Source organism: Macrotis lagotis, chromosome 2 (genome assembly GCF_037893015.1).
Source record: "Macrotis lagotis isolate mMagLag1 chromosome 2, bilby.v1.9.chrom.fasta, whole genome shotgun sequence".
In the NCBI taxonomy this organism is placed as follows: Eukaryota; Metazoa; Chordata; class Mammalia; order Peramelemorphia; family Peramelidae; genus Macrotis; species Macrotis lagotis.
In genome coordinates, this window is record NC_133659.1 from 192,912,988 (window position 1) to 192,930,806 (window position 17,819).

Sequence of the window (17,819 nt, forward strand, 5' to 3'; positions counted from 1 at the left end):
TTATCTCCTGCTTTATAAACATACCCAAATCCCCTTTTTAAAAAACCCAACCCTCAATGAATCCTACCATCCCTGATAACTATTATCCTATAATTTTCTTCCCTTTCTTAGATAAATTCTTACTCTTCTTATTTACTTATTTATTTTATTTACGAATTTATAATTTATTTATTATTTGAATTTGAAGACAATCAAGGTTAAGTGACTTGCTCAGGGTCACACAACTAGTAAGTGTTTTAGGTCAGATTGAACACAGGTCCTCCTAATTTCCAGACCTCTGTGCCACATAGCTGCTCCTTACTCTCTTATTAAACTTAAATCTACCTTCTTTCAAACCCATTCTTCAACTGAAACTTCTCTTTCTGAAGAAATCAATGATCTCTTTTTTTCTGAATTTTAATTTTTTAAAATTTTATCATTTAGTAATATTTTATTTTACCCCAATGGCACATTGTGAAAATTTTAGCACTCATTTTTTACAAAATTAAGACTTCCAAATCCCTCCCTCCCCTCCCCTCTTCTGAATATGGTAGGCAATTTGCCATAATTTATACATGTGTTATCATATAAAACATTTCCATTTTAGTCTCAGTTGTAGAAGAAACAGATCAAAAGGAAAAAATAACCATGAGAAAGAACAAAGTAACTGAAAAAATATGCTTCTATCCATAGTCAGTGTTATAGCATTTTCCTTTGCAAGTCCCTTCTGTTTGTGTTGTATCCTTGTGTTGCAGAAAAGAGTTGGGTCATTCATTATTGATCATCACATAATGTTGCTGATACTGAATACATTGTTTTCCTGGTCCTGGTCTCAAAGATCTCTTAATTATCAGATCTAAAGACTTCTTACTCAATTCTTATCCCTCTTGACTCTGCAGCATCTGATACTGTCACTCACCTCTCCTCTTAGATATTCTTTCTTCCCTGGGTTTGTATCACACCACTCGCTCCTGGTTCTCCTCCTAGCTGTCTGGCTGCTCCTTCTTAGTCTTTTGTTTTTTTAACTTCCATATCATATGCCCATCACTTATGGGTTTAATGCCAAAGTGCTGCTCCAAGGTCCTCCTTTCTTCTTTCTTTACTCTTTCTCATTTAGTGACTTCATTTACTCTTCTGGATTTAACTGTTTCCCATCTTGTGTCAATTCCAGTCCTGAACTTCAGTTCATAACTCCAATTCCCTTGTAAACATTTTGAAGTAGGCATCCCCAAGACATCTCAAACTCAACAAGCCTTTCTGATCTTCATACATTTTAATCCCTTCTACATGCTCTGAGATCTAGTTCTACTGGTCTATTTGCTGTTCCAAATATGGGAAGCTCCATTTTCTTTCTCTGATCCTTTGCATTAGTTGCTCGTCATGACTGGAATGTTTCCCTTTCACTTCTGCTTCTCAGAATCCCTAGTTTTCTTGAAGACTCAACTCAAGAGCCATCTTCTGAAGCATAAGCAGAGTTCATGATCTTTCCCCAACCCATTTTCTGAACTTATTTTTTTTATTGTCTTGATATAACTACCTTTCCAGTTACTCAAGATTACAGCCTTAGTGTCATCCTCAATTTCTCACTTGTATATACCCCACAGATTCATTCAGTTGCTAAATCTTATCATTTCTACCTCCATGCCTTCTTTAAAACATAACCTTTTTTTTTCCTCCACTGACAAAGTTACTATATGATTTTGGGACCTCGTTACCTATTGCTTACCTAGATTGTTGCAGTACTCTCCCATTTGGTCTGTCTTTCACCTTTCTCCACTCCAATCCATTCACAGCTACTAAAACATCGATCTCATTATATTACCCTCCCTACACAACAAATTTTTGTGGCCTCCTATTGCCTTTGATATTTTTTGATCCTTCATTCTCGAAGAAGACCATGACATCAGGGGAGGTGATGCCATGACAAACACATGAATTGGATTAGGGGGGAGGGCTGTACTATGTCACCAACCTCACTTTCTCCTACAGAACCATCTGGATCCAATGGACATATATGAATCAGGATGCCTGAAGATGTCCCTGGATGCAAAGCAGAGTTAAGTGACTTGCCCAAGGTCACACTTGTCCAAGGTCACTGTCAAGTGTCTAAGGCTGAATTCAAACTCCCACCCTCAAGACCAATGCTCTATCCACTGCACCAACTAAATGTCCTCTTGGTGCTTTTAGAATCAAGTAGAAACTCATTTGGGCAGTTAGGTGACACAGTGGATAGAGCACTGGACTTGGAGTAAGGAAGAGTCATCTTCCAGAGTTCAAATCTGGCCTCAAACAATGACTAGCTGTGTGACCCTGGGCAGTCATTTAACATTTTTGCCTCAGTTTCCTCACTTGTAAAGTGAGCTAGAGAAGGAAATGGCAAACTACTTAAGCATCTTTGCTACAAAAATCCCAAATGAGGTCATGAAGAATCAGATATGACTGAAAAACAACTGAAGAAACTACTCTGTTCAGCATTTGAACTCTGCATTATAGCCTTTCTGATCATCATACATTTTAATCCTTTCTACACGCTCTGAGATCTAGATCTACTGGTCTATTTGTTGTTCCAAATATGGGAAGCTCCATCTCCTTTCTCTGATCCTTTGCATTAGTTGCTCCTCATGACTGTCTTTTCACTTTTGCTTCTCAGAATCTCTAGTTTCCTTGAAGACTGAACTCAAGAGCCATGTTCTACATAATTCTCCTGGTAGGAAACAACTGCATTGTATTCATTTTGTATATTTCCTGTTGATACCTATATTTGTATATTTTGTCAGGGAGAGTCAAACTCTTCTCTTTGTTTCCCCAGGGCTTAGATTGCCTGTATCATGGTAGGCATTAATAATGCTTGTTGGGGTGGCTAGGTGGCACAATGGATAGAGCACTGGCCCTGGAGTCAGAAGTACCTGAGTTCAAATCCGGCCTCAGGCACTTAATAATTACTTAACTGTGTGGCTTTGGACAAGCCATTTTAACCCCCTTCCCTCCCAAAATTGCCGAAGATCCATAGATCAAAGAACTAAAATGAAAGAAAGAGGTTATACTGGGTGGTCACTAAGATAACTTCTAGGTAAATCTATGATCCTGTGATAAAAAAAAGAGGGATGAAAGTTACTTCAGAAAATCACATTTACAGATGAAAAAGTTGGAGTCCAGAGTAGTTAAGGGACTTGCCCAAACATTATTCCGAATTTGAACCCAGGTTCTCTGTCATAGATCATAGATTTAAAATCGGAAGTGATCTCAGAGACCCTCTAGTCCAACCCTATCTTTTTTTACAGATGAGGAAAATGAGAAGTTAAATGATTTGTTCAAAGTCACACAGGTAACAAGGACAGACTCTAAACTTAGGACCTCTGATGTAAACATGTTGTTTTTCTAGATATTTCCTTGAGATCAAGGACTTTTTTCTTTTTTTCTTTTCTTTTTGCATCCTCAGCACCTAGCATTGTGTCCAGTCAATCAGGGGGTGTCCTGAGCTTGACATAACAACAATCCTTTGCTCTGAATGATCTCACTCTTTGGATGACTTCACGTACAGCAAAATCCTAGAATTGTTTCTCACCAGCATCAGGTGATCTTTGAGTTTGGACAAGCATGAATTCCTGCTATGAATCAAATTTGTCCCATTGTTACCATTTTGTGCTTGGTCAGAGTTACAGCTTATGGCACAGTCATAGATACAAATATTGAGATCTCACACTGCCTTGGATACCTCCCATGCTGGTGGGGGGGGGGACTCTCCAGCACACATGTTATTGTTTGTAAGGTGTTTTCCTCATTTAGTTGAATTCCTGACTCTCTTGTCTTTGATATGCTCTCTTCAACCCCTGCCATTCACATGTTAGAAACCAGCTCTGGTCTGCTGACAAATTGAAATCCAGATCATTAATATTGTTCACCCCAAATCCATACCTAATCTAACTTCCCTATTGGGACCACCTTTCCAGTCACCAGGTTGACTTGGGATTTCATCTATTTCACCCCTCGTCCTTTCTCATCGTACATTTCCAATACCAAATTTCATTTTTTCCCCCTATAATATCCCTCAGATGTGTTTCCTTCTCTCAAGCAAGCTACTACCTTAGTTTAAGGCCCTCATCACCTCTCACTTGCAATATTGTAATTGCACTTTTGCAGCCGATCAGGTTTGAGTAACTTGCCTCAGTCCTACAACTAGCAAGTGTTTGAGGTTGGATTTGAACTCAAGTTCTCCTGATCTGAGGGTCAGTGTTTCATTCACTAAGACACCTAATGGATCTCCCCGCTTTAATTCCATTCTTCACACCATTGCCAAACTGATTTTCCTAAAGCAAAGTTCTGGCCATGTCACTCACCTGCTCAATAAACTCTACCATCTTTAGGATTTGTCAGCTCTATTAACAAATGACCAAAGAGTGACAGAGGTTTTGCAACCATTAATAACAAAAATAGCAAAGCACTCACAAAAACAAGAAGTTTTCTTTATTCATGGGGGAGAGAAATTAGACATATGTGTTAGGGCTTCCTCTACTAGGAGAAAGGAGGCAGTGGAGTTAAATCTTGATTTATACATTTGTGGCTAGATAAAGAATCAAATAGAATAGTGTAGCAACAAAAACTAAGCAAGGTGCCTAGCAACAAAAACTCCATTCATAGCAAGGCTTCATTTCTTGGCCTGTTGGTGCTTGCCAGACCTCAGGGACCATTAGTTCTGTGATTTAGTTGCAGCAAAATCCATCCCGGGCACAAAGGATTCTTGTTAGGCTAAGTCAAGGCACAATTTGATTGCTGAGCATCAGCTCTGGAAAACAGGGTGTCTAAAAAGAGAGAGCAGTAGTCTTGGATCCTAACAGATCAAATGTTATTTCTTCTTTCTCTGATCCTTTTGAAATGTCTGGTTTAGGTCATAATCATGAGTGCATTAATTACAAATATGTAAATATCGTTATTTGTCTTTCCTGCTCCAAGAAGACCAAAATGAACCCAGTCCAGCTTTGGTTAATCATACCCATATGAGTCTGAAAGCTTCTACCATAAGAACATTTGAGGGGAGCTGACTCAAAAGTAGTGAATCAAGTAAATATACGTGATGTGCATGTGGTAAAAGTTTTTGCTGATGGACCCGTGTGATCAAAACAGTTCCGACATAAAAGGTTCATACAGTAGCACGTGAGGCAAGACTTGACCCCAGCTCTTTTTGACATCAAAGGTGGCAGCTGTCCATTTTGCCACGCTACTTCCCCTGGTACCTCCTGAGAGCTTCAGAGAGCGCTCCAGAGCAGGCTCCGTAAGCTAGTCACAGTAAAGAACCACAATTCCCAGACTGCTTTGGGGCCATAAGGCGACTACAGGTCCCAAGATGCAACACGCCCACGCAGGCTGACGGGAAGCCTCCTTTCCAAGGACAAGTGACGTCCTTACGCATAGGCTTTCTCACGTCTTTTTCTCGGCTCCCACCTTGGCAGCCATTTTGTGCAGGACATTATGAAACCTCCGGGTCCTTCGGACTCTATGGTCGAAGCATTTCGGAGGTTCCGCCAATCAGAAACCGAGTGCTGGGAGAAGGCCCCGCCCCGGGCCGCAGAGAGGCGGGTCTCGATGGAAGGATCCAATAAAGGATAAAAAGGACGCCCGTCGGGGAGCCAATAGGCGCGCCCCGTCGGTTGACTGATCCCACTGGGGAAGGGGTGGGCCAGGGCGGCGGCCAATAAGAACGGAGGGCCGGCGGGGCACGTGGGCGGGGAGCGGGGCTCTGGGGCCCGGAAAGGCTGAGAGCGGGAGGTGAGTCACCTTGAGCGGAGCTAGCGGGAGCCGGGGCGGCGCGGGCCTTGGGGAGCGCGGCGGCAGGTGACCGGGGCCGGGGGCGGCATTTGCGGGGACCCCGGGCGCGGGGGGCACCGGCTGCAGTGGCTTCCCGGCCCCGGGGGGGGGGAGGCGGGGTTCCCCGGCCGAGGGGGAGCCGCGCAGCCGGGGCTCCCGCTGCCCCTGCCGCGGGCGGTGTGGCGGCGGCCGGAGGTCTCGAGCAGGGGGCAGCCGCCGGGTGACCTTGGGCCCCGGCGCGTGTGTCCATCCGCGCCCCCGGGCCGCCCTTCCCCCGCTTTAGAGCGAGGGCCTCCCTTGAGCAGCCCGGCCCGGGCTCGAGCCTCCGGGGGAGGGGTCCTCCCCTCCCCGAGCTGCCCCGGGGACCCCCTTAGAACCGCGGCCGCAGGCGGGGAGGGGGTGCGGAGGCCGCTCCCCGACCTCTGAGCTTGTCCTTATCCGCCCCCGGGAGGAAGGGCAAAAGGGCACAGGACGGAGGGCAGGGAGGTATGGTTGCTGCTGTGCCAGGGAGCCCAGAGGCCGAGGCCAGGGAGCCTGCTCGGGGAGTCGCTGCGCTGAAAACCCCTCTTAACGGGTTGGTTTTTCCTTCTGCCCATCAGTATATAGAGCAGGATGCAGTCCACGGGGGCGCTCCTCGTTTCTCCAGCCCTGGTGAGTATTGTTTCCTGGGAGTTGTATACCAGCCAGGTGGCAGTGAAGAATTGTAAGGACTGGAGCTCTGAGATGCCCAAAAGGACAGGTGGAGTATAGGAAAGCCAATCCAAGAGACGCTTGGATGAGTCCAAAAAGCAGCAGATGATGTAAAGTGGATTTACCTTTGGATGTGGTCAGAAGGCCAGTGACTGGGTATTCTTAATCAGGAACTTGGGGACCCTTCCTAGTGAATGGAGGTGGGGGGGTTACTCCTTGGACTCCTTTTCGAGTCCTAACTGGAGTAAGGAACTTCCCATATGGATAGACTCTCCTCTGGCTTGGAACTGGGGCATGAGTATTAGTGGGAACAGGTTCCACTATTATTAAGCCCTGTCAAATGACCCCAGTACTAATGTTTTATGTAATTGATTGGTCATTGACTATGGACTCTGTTTTCTAACCCAGAACACAGACAAGACTGTACCCATTAACCTGAGTGGCAAAGGGTATTATTGATGAATAGGCATAGGTTCCTGGAGCACTATGTGTCTTCTGAACTGGTTTTGGTTTTTTTGCAAGGCAACTAGAGTTAAGTGGCTTGCCCAAGGTCACACAAGCTAGGTAATTAGTGTCTGAGACCGGATTTAAACTCAGATGCTCCTAACTCCAGGGCGGGTGCTGCTCTACCACCGCCTGAACTGGTTTTTTAAGCTAGGGTATTAGCTAGTGGGCAAGGGAATGAGCTAGTTGAATTTTTAACTAATATGTCTTAATTGGATTTTACAGATCCGATGCTGTACCAGGGGTCTGGTCAGGCCTGTGTCTGCATCTGTCCTGAATAGATCAGAGATCTATCTTCAACAGGTAAGAAAGTAGGGGTCTTCTCCAGAATGAGTTGAATTGATATTTCTGGATTTGAGGTGGATAACTAATACAGTAGGAAAGGATCATTTGGGTTTCATTGTATCTTTTAAGTTATTACTAAGAAAGTACATCCTTTTTAACTCAAACATAATTTCCTGTGGTCCATTATCACCATATTTAGAATTGATTGTCAACCAGAGGGTTGGGGGAATCTGCCACTAAGCCCTGTCTCTCACCAATTTATCAGTCCTCTTTCTTGCCAGCCCACTTCTAGCAGTACTCCACTCCAGCTGGCCCGTCGGGAGTTCCAGACCAGTGCTATTTCCCGGGACATTGACACAGCTGCCAAGTTTATTGGGGCTGGGGCCGCCACAGTTGGGGTGGCTGGCTCAGGGGCAGGTATCGGGACAGTGTTTGGCAGTTTAATCATCGGCTATGCCAGGTAGGTAGAGTGGAGGTAGCACTGAAAATTTTTGTCCTTGAGGTTTATGCTTTAATCCTGCTAAGATGGGTGCCCTCAGTAACCTCCCTATTAATTCTGTTTTCCTAATTATTTTTGATTGAGAATTTCTAACCCATGCTCAGCCTAGTTAATACCCACTTGTTCTGGTAAAAGAAGAATGACTTTGATCGTTCTTCTCCCATCAGGATAACTTGTCCAAGGAAGCATTTCTTATTTCCTGACAAGGATTCCCCTAGTCTACAACCCTAGTTTCATACCTGGCTGACAACTGTTCTCTCTTTCTCTGTTCCTTTCAGGAACCCATCCCTCAAGCAGCAGCTCTTCTCCTACGCCATCCTGGGCTTTGCCCTGTCTGAAGCTATGGGGCTCTTCTGTTTGATGGTAGCCTTCCTCATCCTCTTCGCCATGTGAGGCTCTGTGGAAGCTCGCCTGCCTCCATCCCGCTGCTTTGACTCCAGCCCTGAGCCCCTTGCTGGAGGGTGTCAAGCTTTAACATTAAACACCATGTTTCTTTAAACTCATGTGGCTAAGCCCCAGTGTTTTGGGGGCCCTGGTGGGGGAGAGAGGAAAGATGAGTGAGATTTGTTTTTCAGTTATGGCTGACTTTTTGACCCCTTTGGGAGATTTTCTTGGCAAAAATACTAGAGTGGTTTGCCATTTCCTTCTCATTTTACAGAAAACGGAACTAAAGCATATAATTAAGTGACTTGTTCAGAGTTCCACAGCTAGTAAGTATCTGAGGTTATATTTGAACTCAGATCTTCCTGACTCCCAGCTGACCACTCTCTCCACCAGGATGGAGATGGCCCTATCCAAACAGGAGAGTGGTAGACAACAACATATCTTGTTGCCACCATTTTGCTTCCTACTTGTATCAAAGAATGAAGGTGCACAGTGTATGACTGCACAGGCTCTGATTTGGGGAGACTTCAATCCCAGCTCTGACTCAGCACTTCAACTCTTTGGGCCTCAGTTTTCTTTGTAAAATGAGAGAGAGTTTCTGAGATTTCTTCAGGTCTATCTTTATACTTGTTTTCTTTTTTTGTTTGTTTGTTTGATTTTTCAAGGCAATGGGGTTAAGTGGCTTGCCCAAGGCCACACAGCTAGGTAATTATTAAGTGTCTGAGATTGGATTTGAACCCAGGTACTCCTGACTCCAAGGCCTTGCTTTATTCCCTACGCCACCTAGCCGCCCTATACTTGTTTTAACCTCATAAAACTCCATATTGTCCCAGGTCTTGTATGAGCAAAAATCCTTGTCTTTCACCTGAGTAAACACAGGACTTCTTAACTCCAGCTTCAGGTGAAGAAGCACTATGCTCTTGTCCTAATAATGTAGCGCTTTTTTTTTTTTTAAAGACTTGGTTTCCTTTTGTCTGCCAGGAAATTCAGGGGCTACCTATAGACCCAGTGCTCAGAACCTTTGACCTGCTTTTTTCTAACCTGGACAGGTTTGTGCCTTCTTAGGCATCTGATGACCCAAAACTGAACTCGGGAGATGCTTCAACTTCCACCTTCCTTGTAGCTGGAATTGTAGGAGTAAGTTCCATGTTGCATCATAGAAAGCTAGATAGAACTTCAGAGACCACTTTGTCCAACCTTCTGGTTTATACAGATTAAAGCAAACGAGAGGTCATGGCTCACCTGTGATCTGAGTTTAGTCATGTATTGTTTTCTATATCATGCTGCCAATTCTTTAGGGGCATATAATGAAGAGACAATCCCTGGCCTGGCCTGTCTTAACAGTGGAGGCTGGGGAGTTTTCAGTATAGGCTGAAGCAGCTTCGACAGGTGGTTTGGTGCCTCAGAGCCACTGGCTTTGTCATCGGGATGTGGGTTCAAATTTAGGGTCTTCCCATGGTGTGATTTTGGACAAGTCACCTACCCCCTCTAATAAGCTCTCCTTGCCCCTTTTTCCCCCCTTAGCTAAATTGAGAGAATGATGTCACTGATGTCACGTTGGTGTGTGGAATTAGTAACAAACTGATCCTTTCAGCAGTTCTTGGGCTCTTAAGGTTTAATAAGTTAATGGAGGGGTAGAAAAATACTCAATGGAGAGTGGGGAAGGCAAAAGCAGTAGGTACCTGGTACAGTATATGAAGTGTGAGGGCCTACTTTAGAGGATGGATTGACCAGTTAAGCATATTCTGATCTTAGAGAAAGTGACTTGACATTAGAAGCATAGATTTGAATCATGAATCTGATGCTTAAGACTGTTCCATTCAGATCTTAGGATCTTTTAGAGAATAATTTGTTTATACCAAGGGTTTCTATTATTTTTTAATATTTTGGCAATTGGGGGGGCAGGGGAGATAGGTAAGTGACTTGTACAAGGTAACTAGTCAGTGTGAACTGCCTAAATCTGGGATTTGAACTCAGTTCTTCCTGACTTTAGGCCTCTACCAAAGATTTCTTTTAAAACAAACAGAATTTCAGAGCAAGAATGGTCTAGTCCAAGGCCTTTATTTTATGAGCGAAATACATAAGAGTGTCCTTTAAGCCTGCCTTGGTCATCCCTCTCCCCTCTCCCCTTTCCAGCCCAGCTTTTAGTACATTCCTTCCTGGCCTCTGCTTCTTACTCTGAATTATCTTAATTGGATTTTCCTATTGGACCCCCTTCAGTAATAGAATGTGTGCTACTCCAATCCTGGTACCTGTTGCTTTCCCCATTCTCCATTGATTATTTTTCTCACCTCTGTTAACATTAAATCTTAGAGCCCAAGATCCGCTGAAAGGATCAGATTGTTACAGATTCCACACCCCTCCAGTACCCCCTACAGTTTTATAATTCCTTCCACATTAACTACTCTGGAGTATGCAAAGATGTAGAAAACATGATACCTGCCCTAGAATGGAATCTCAGACCTTTTTTCTCATAGATGGGGAAACTGAGACAGCTATTTGGAGATACAGACTGGAATTACCTTCAGTCCTCCAGTGACTGAGGTCTCATGGATATAAATATTCCTTCCAGTAGTTAAGGTCTTAATATCATTTCTACCTAACCATTTCTGATATAGGGAAATTGAGGCCTAGGGGTTGCAGAATAAATCAATAGCAGATCCAGTCCTGGTAATCAAGGCTCCTAATACCCCAGAGCATGGGGTGTTGGTTTTCTTTTTGGATTGGAATTAAGTGATTTACCCAAGGTCACACAACTAGGTAATTCTTAAGTGCCTGAGGCCAGATTGTAATTTAGGTCCTCTTGACTCCTGAGCCAGTCACTCTTATCCCCTGTGCACTGAGCTGCCCTGGAGTGTTGGTTAAAGAGAAGGTAGAATAGGAGCACCTATTACCAAGGGAGCTACATGTTTCAGCATAAACCATTTCCCCAATAATTTTGACATCCCTCACTCAAACCTTTTTGTACTTTTTTACACCTTATCCCCTGCCAAATACTCTTCAGTCCAGTAACACTGGCCTCCTGGTTATTCCAAGAATAAAATACTCTTATCAACTCCTAGCCATTTTCTCTTGTCATTCCCTCAAACCTGGAGTGCTCTCCCTTCTCATCTCTACTTTCTGGCTTCCCTGGATTCCTTGAAGTCCCAACTGAAATTCCATCTTTTACAGGAGGCCTTTCTCAACCACTCTTAATTCTAATTTATCCTGGATAGAACTTGTCTGTACATATTTGTTGTCTTCTCCATTAGAGTGTAAGCTCTGGGAGGAGGGACTGACTTTTACCTCTTTTTGTATCCCCAGTGCCTGGCTATAAAATACTTATTGACTGATGACAAAACCAGATTTATTTGGTGCCTGCAAACTCACTTCTGGTTTGGGATCTGAAACTCATTCATGTGGCATTATTACATTTTTATTATACTCATTGGTAATGTGTGTTACATTGTAGTCATAAATATTAAACTATGAAGTTCTTGACAAGTTTTTGTTGGGCAATGTGACCCAGAAGAACTAAAAGATTGGATACCCTTACCCTAAGCCTCTCCACTTAGTGCATACTAGACATTCTGAGCAAAAAAGTGATCAAGACTCCAAGATGAAATATGTACAACAAAAAATATCCCTTAAGTTCCTCTGAAGTTAATCAAAGAGCTAACCCATCTCTGCCATATGGCTAACTATTCAAGACCAAATACAGAATATCCACATAGTCTCCACAGTGTCTCTAGGCACTTCTCAAACACCTTCATAATTCTCCTAGAAGTAAAAGAGCATCCTTCCCATGGGAAGATTGTATTTGTATTAGTCAGTCAATAAGTCATGTGCCAGAACCCCTTTATACACATATATGTGAAGCATATCCTTAGAACTATTAGAACGACATCCCAAAAGCATCAGTCACTACCTTGTTCTAGTACGTAATAATGCTTTGCACATGGAGATGTTTAATCAATGCTTTTTTTTTCCCAAGGCAAGGGGGTTAAGTGGCATGCCCAAGGCCACACGGCTAGGTAATTCTTAAGTGTCTGAGACCAGATTTGAACTCAGGTACTCCTGACTCCAAGGCCAGTACTCTATCCACTGCGCCTCCTAGCTGCCCCCTTAATCAATGCTTTTTAATTGATTACTTAATCCATAGAAAGTATGTTCAATAATTTATAATACTGGCATATTAAAAGAACTAAATTTGTTCTATTTAAATTGTTTGGAAAAATGTAGAAAGAATGTGATTGTGTTGGAATATTGTTATGGTCTAGGAAATGATAAGCTGGCTGATTAAAAAGTGTACAACAAAAAACAAGAAAAACCTAGAAAAAAGCAAAGTTGGGTAGCTTTGAAAACGTGGCATTTGTTATATAGGTTTTCTTGAATTATATTGATGTTCTTATGTTCTTTGTACATGGAAGTGTTCTTTTTTTCCCTTAATTTGTTCTTAAGTTTAAAATGAATAAGATTTGCAAAAAAATAAAAAAATAGAAAGAAGGTGTTCTACCAAATTCCTTTTATGAAACAAATTTGGTCTTGATACATAAACTAGCTAGAGTTAAAGCAAAGAAAGAAAATTAGGCCATCCTCTTTAATGGCCATTGATGCTAAAATCATGAGTAAAATATTAGCAAAGAGTTTAAAGCAATATATTCAAAAGACTTCAATATAATTAGGCTGTATTAATAACAGACATAAAGGAAAGGTTTAATATTACAGAAGTTAATGTTAAACAAGAAAAGGTGTTGGACCTCTGATAGTCATTGATACGGAACTCCAAGATGAGAAAACTCTTTTTACCAAGGCAAGTTGACACCTTTTCTGTAATTTGTTGTTCTGAAGAATTTTCTGGATCACTGGGAGATTTGCCCAGAGTCTCATAGGTAGTATTTGTTAGTTACAACTTGAACTCAGGTCTTCCTGGTTGTGTTTCCAGCTCTCTATCCACTATGTAACAATTGTCCATCAGACCATATTAATAACAACAATATTAAAAATCACATGATTATGTCAACAGATGGAGAAAAAAGCTTTTGACAAAAATACAACATTCATTTATTGTTTTTTTAATACTAAAAAGTATTGGAATAAATGGAATTTTCCTCAAGGTGGCAAACAATATTCACCCAAAACCAAGAACTAGCACTGAGGAACATTAGAGTCTTTTCAAATAGGATCAAAAGTAAAACAAGGATGTCCACTAAGCACATTTATTTAACATAGATCTAGAAATGCTAGATCTTGAAAAGGAAAAAGAAATTGAAGAAATAATAATAGGCAAAGAAGAAATAAAATTATTGAGATTTGCAGATGACTATGGTTTACCTAAAGAATCCCTAGAGATTCAACTAAAAGTTAACCGAAATGGCAAATTTTTTTTACTAACAAAACAACTAAGAGATTGATCTATCAAAGTAACTATAAAAGGTATAAGTTATATGGGAGTCTTATCTACAAAGATATATTTAGGATTTATATAAAAATTACAAAATATATTACAGTAATAGAATAAAATAAATGGAGTTTCTGATGACTGACCCATGCTAATGTAATACAAGTGATAATATTCCTTAAATTAGTTTATAAATTTAGCACCAAACTAATCAAACTACAAAGAGATTATTTAAAGATTTAGAAAAAAATAAAATTTAGCTGGAGGAACAAGGCCAAGAACCTCAAGAGGAATAATGGGGGGAAATGTAATAGTGATGGGAATCTAACAGTACTAGATCTCAAACTACATTACAAAATAGTAATTAGGTCCAACAAGGTGGCACAGTGAATAGAACACTGGCCCTGGAGTCAGAAGGATCTGAGTTCAAAATAGACCTCAGACACTTAATAATTACCTAGCTGTGTGACCTTGGGCAAGTCACTTAATCCCATTGCCTTGCCAAAATAAATAAATAAAGCAGTAATTATCCAAATTACTTGATATTGGTTAAAAAAAACAGAAAAGGTGATCAATAGAACAGATTAAGAAAAAAGGAACAAAAGCTATTAAACCTAGGATTCAGTAACCCTAAGGACAACAACTACTAGAATAAGGACTCCTTTTTGATACAAACTGCTTTGAAAACTGATTAGTGTGGCAAAAATTAAAATTAGACCATCTTACACACATACCACAAAACTCTTTTAATACTTTTAATATGTTTTTATTTAAAAACTCATATCACTTAAAAATTAGAGAACAAAGAAAGGAGATACAATTGATACCTAATAGCTTAAGGAAGAAATCTTACTTCTGCAAGGGACAGCGATCATTCTAAAATACAAAGTGAACATTTTTGATTAGTCAAGTCAACAAATACTAAGCACTTATCTTATGCTAAGTATTATATTAGATGTTGGAAATACAAGAAAGGCAAAACACTGTCCCTACCCTCTAGGACCTCACAGGCAATTACATACAATACAAGATATATGTAGGAAAAATAAGAAATAAGGGGCAGCTAGGTGGCGCAGTGGATAGAGCACTGGCCCTGGAATCAGTTCAAATCCGACCTGACACTTAATAATTACCTAGCTGTGTGGCCTTGGGCAAGCCACTTAAACCCCATTGCCTTGCAAAAAAAACTTAAAAGAAAAAAAATTGGTTAAATAGGAAATAATCAATAGATGGAAAGACATTGAGGATGACTAGGAAAAATTTATAGAAGGTGGGATTTTAATGGGGACTTGAAGGAAGTCAGAAAAAAGGAGAAAAGAAAGAAAAGCATTCCAGGCACAGATGAACAGCCAGTGAAAATGGAGTGAGTTTCTTATATGAAGAACAAGAAGGAGACCAGTGTCACTGTATAATAGAATCAATTAGGTATAAAGGGAGTGAGGTATAAAAAAGACTAGAAAGGTAGGAAGTGGATAGATTATGAAAGGTTTTAAAAGCAAAAGAGATGATTGTCTATTGATCCTGAATAATAGAATAATTAATCCTAGATAAGGGAAAACCACTGGATTTTATTCACTTGGAGTGTGGTGGTGGTGGTGGGACTTTATTGGAAAAGGTTACCAAATCAATAGTTTTAGGCATAACATTTTTTTAAAAATGTTTAAGGTTTGGCATCAGTAGAACGGGTTCAGATCCTAGCTCTGTCATTTACTCTCTATGTGACCCTGGCCAATTCAGTTTACTTCACTAGGCTCCAGGTTTGTAATCTGTAAAATGAAAGGATGAGATTAGAGACCCTTTAAGCTCCATTCCAGTTCAAAGTCTATGATCAAGTAAGATATAACCCCTTGGGGCAGCTAGGTGATGGAATGGATAAAGCACCGGCCTTGGAGTCAGGAGCACCTGGGTTCAAATCCTATCTCAGACACTTAACAATTACCTAGCTGTGTGGCCTTGGGCAAGCCACTTAATTCCATTTGCCTTGCAAAAAAAAAAAACCCTAAAAAAAAGGTATAACCCCTTGTAATGATTACTTAGTCTTTAGGTGGGGTGGCTCATGTTAGGAAATGAACAGCCTAGTTTGACAAATATAAAATTATTCAATATAAGCCTATAAGATATCAACAAATAGCACAGTATAAAACACAGTTGGGGATATAGGCAGACAGTAGCTTGCATCAATGGAAAGCTCCTCTAATATGCCCTAATATGCTTATTATGTCCTGTCATAGAAAGAAAAAATTATGAAACACTGGCCAGCCAAATGAACAAGAAGGTTCCTAAACTTTTCTTAAACAGCAACCCCAAAACATCAAAGCCCTTTAACATTTTCCACGTAGAGTATCAATGTTGTTGTCTGTTTCTCTGGGTACTCCTCTCCATTTGGGAGCTTCCAATACTTACAGACATTAGAATTTATATTAAATGTAGTGACAGTGTTGGTTCCAGAGGACCCCATGATGAGCAAACTTTTCCTTCAGAGAGGATGGGAATCTACAGTTACAGCATATTTTGTACATTGTTAGATTGGTCCTGAGACTGTTTTGCATAACTGCTTTTCCTTGTTGCCAAGAAAGGGTTCTTTGGTTTGGGGGAATGAGTGGATGGGAAAGTTAATGAGAAGTGATATTGGTGTGTGAAACAACAAAAAATAGTTTTTAGAATATCTTTTATCAGAGAAGGGAGGTGGTCAACTGAAATAAGTCTTTGTATTTACTAGCCTCTGACAAAAGTTTGATAGTTATGCTATATAGGCAGCTAACAAATATGCAAGACCTAAAGCTATTCTCCCAAAGTCAAATCATCAGAGGATATGAGCAAACAATTATCAAAAGAAGACAAACATATGGAAGAGAATGCTCTAAATTCCAAAAGAACAGAGAGGTAGTGATGGATAGTCAGCCTGGAAGCCAGGAAGACTTAGGTTCAAATTTTGCTTGTGTTAACATACTGGCTTTCTGACCTAAAGTCATTTAATCTCTTACTACTCCAAGCAGTTCTCCAAGATTATCACAGAGAAAGAAACATTCTGAATCAATAAATTTTCCATTCATCACTTCAGTCCACAGCTGAATCCTATGGAATAATTCTCCAAATCATCAACAATAAGAGAAATGCAATTCAGAACATTTCTGAGGTTTTTTGCTCCATATTCTTCAAACTGGCAAATATGACAAAACATAGGAATTGTCAATGTTGGAGTAGTTGGAAAGACAGGCCTGTTTGTTAGTGGAGTTGTGAATTGGTCTAACCATCCTGAAAAGCAATTTGGGATTATTTGAAAAAAATGACTAAAATGTCTTTACTTTTTGAGACAGGAATTCAATGGGGGAAAAAAGTCCTTATATACAATAAGATATTTATGGCAGTTCTTTAAAAAATGTTAATTTTAATTATGAATTTATTCTGCTTGTCAATGTCACTTTCTAAACTTTGACCTGTTTTATTTTTTCTTTTTTTGGTATTGCTTTCATTATCTCCTTCCACTCCTCACACACACAAAAAAGTCCTTTTTTGTAACAACTATAGCCAGGAAAAATGAATATTTTTTTTGTACTTAAAGATTTTATTTATTTTGAGTTTTACAATTTTTCCCTTAATCTTACTTCCCTTCCCCCACCCCACCCCCACAGAAGGCAATTTGCCAGTCTTGACATTGTTTCCATGGTATATATTGAAGCAAATTGAATGTGATGAGAGAGAAATCATATCCTTAAGGAAAAAACATAAAGTATAAGAGATATCAAGATCAGACAATAAGTTATCAGGTTTTTTTCTACATGAAAGGCAATAGTCCTTGGTCTTTGTTCAAATTCCACAGTTCTTTCTCTGGATACAGATGGTATTCTCCATCCCAGATAGCCCCAAATTTTCCCTGATTGTTGCACTGATGGAATGAGCAAGTCCATCAAAGTTGATCATTGCCCCCATGTTGCTGTTAGGGTGTACAGTGCAGGAAAAATCAATATTGGCCATGTTCAAAAATGTAAGTTGCCATTTCTATCTCTAGCTCACCATGTCTCTACCAATGGGTATGGAAATATAATTCCTTGTCAGTCTTTGGGAAACAGGCCTTGGTGTTTGTGTTGATCATAGTCCTTAAATCCTTCAGTTACTCACTTTTACAATATTATAACACTTTTTATAGTAACAAAGAACTAGAAACAAGGTAGATATCCAGTGACTACAGAATGACCAAGCAAACTGGTACACAAATGTAATTTAATGTAATAATATTGGTCTGTAATAGACAATAAACGTGAATATAGAGGAGTGTGAGAAAATGCATATGAATTG

General features: G+C 40.6%; 1 protein-coding gene across 2 annotated transcripts; it reads left to right on the plus strand.

Moving 5' to 3' along the window:
* The first annotated feature begins 5,680 nt into the window (after positions 1–5,680).
* ATP5MC1 (ATP synthase membrane subunit c locus 1) lies at positions 5,681–8,258 on the plus strand. Of its 2 annotated transcripts, none has more exons than XM_074224206.1 (5): positions 5,681–5,742; positions 6,381–6,432; positions 7,201–7,278; positions 7,542–7,720; positions 8,038–8,258. In XM_074224206.1, the coding sequence occupies exons 2-5, from the start codon at positions 6,394–6,396 to the stop codon at positions 8,150–8,152; spliced, it is 411 nt and encodes a 136-aa protein (XP_074080307.1). In that variant the 5' UTR covers positions 5,681–5,742; positions 6,381–6,393; the 3' UTR covers positions 8,153–8,258. The 2 variants fall into 2 exon arrangements, with proteins under 2 accessions (XP_074080307.1, XP_074080306.1); XM_074224205.1 differs by having other exon boundaries at positions 5,722–5,808.
* The last annotated feature ends 9,561 nt before the right edge of the window (positions 8,259–17,819 follow it).

What these genes read in the sequence shown, in the direction of transcription:
- ATP5MC1 (XM_074224206.1), top strand. Translation starts at nt 6,394, where the DNA reads ATGCAGTCCACGGGGGCGCTCCTCGTTTCTCCAGCCCTG. An exon ending in TCCTCGTTTCTCCAGCCCTG is followed by an intron (nt 6,433 to 7,200) that starts GTGAGTATTGTT and finishes TGGATTTTACAG; the next exon opens with ATCCGATGCTGTACCAGGGG. An exon ending in CAGAGATCTATCTTCAACAG is followed by an intron (nt 7,279 to 7,541) that starts GTAAGAAAGTAG and finishes CTTTCTTGCCAG; the next exon opens with CCCACTTCTAGCAGTACTCC.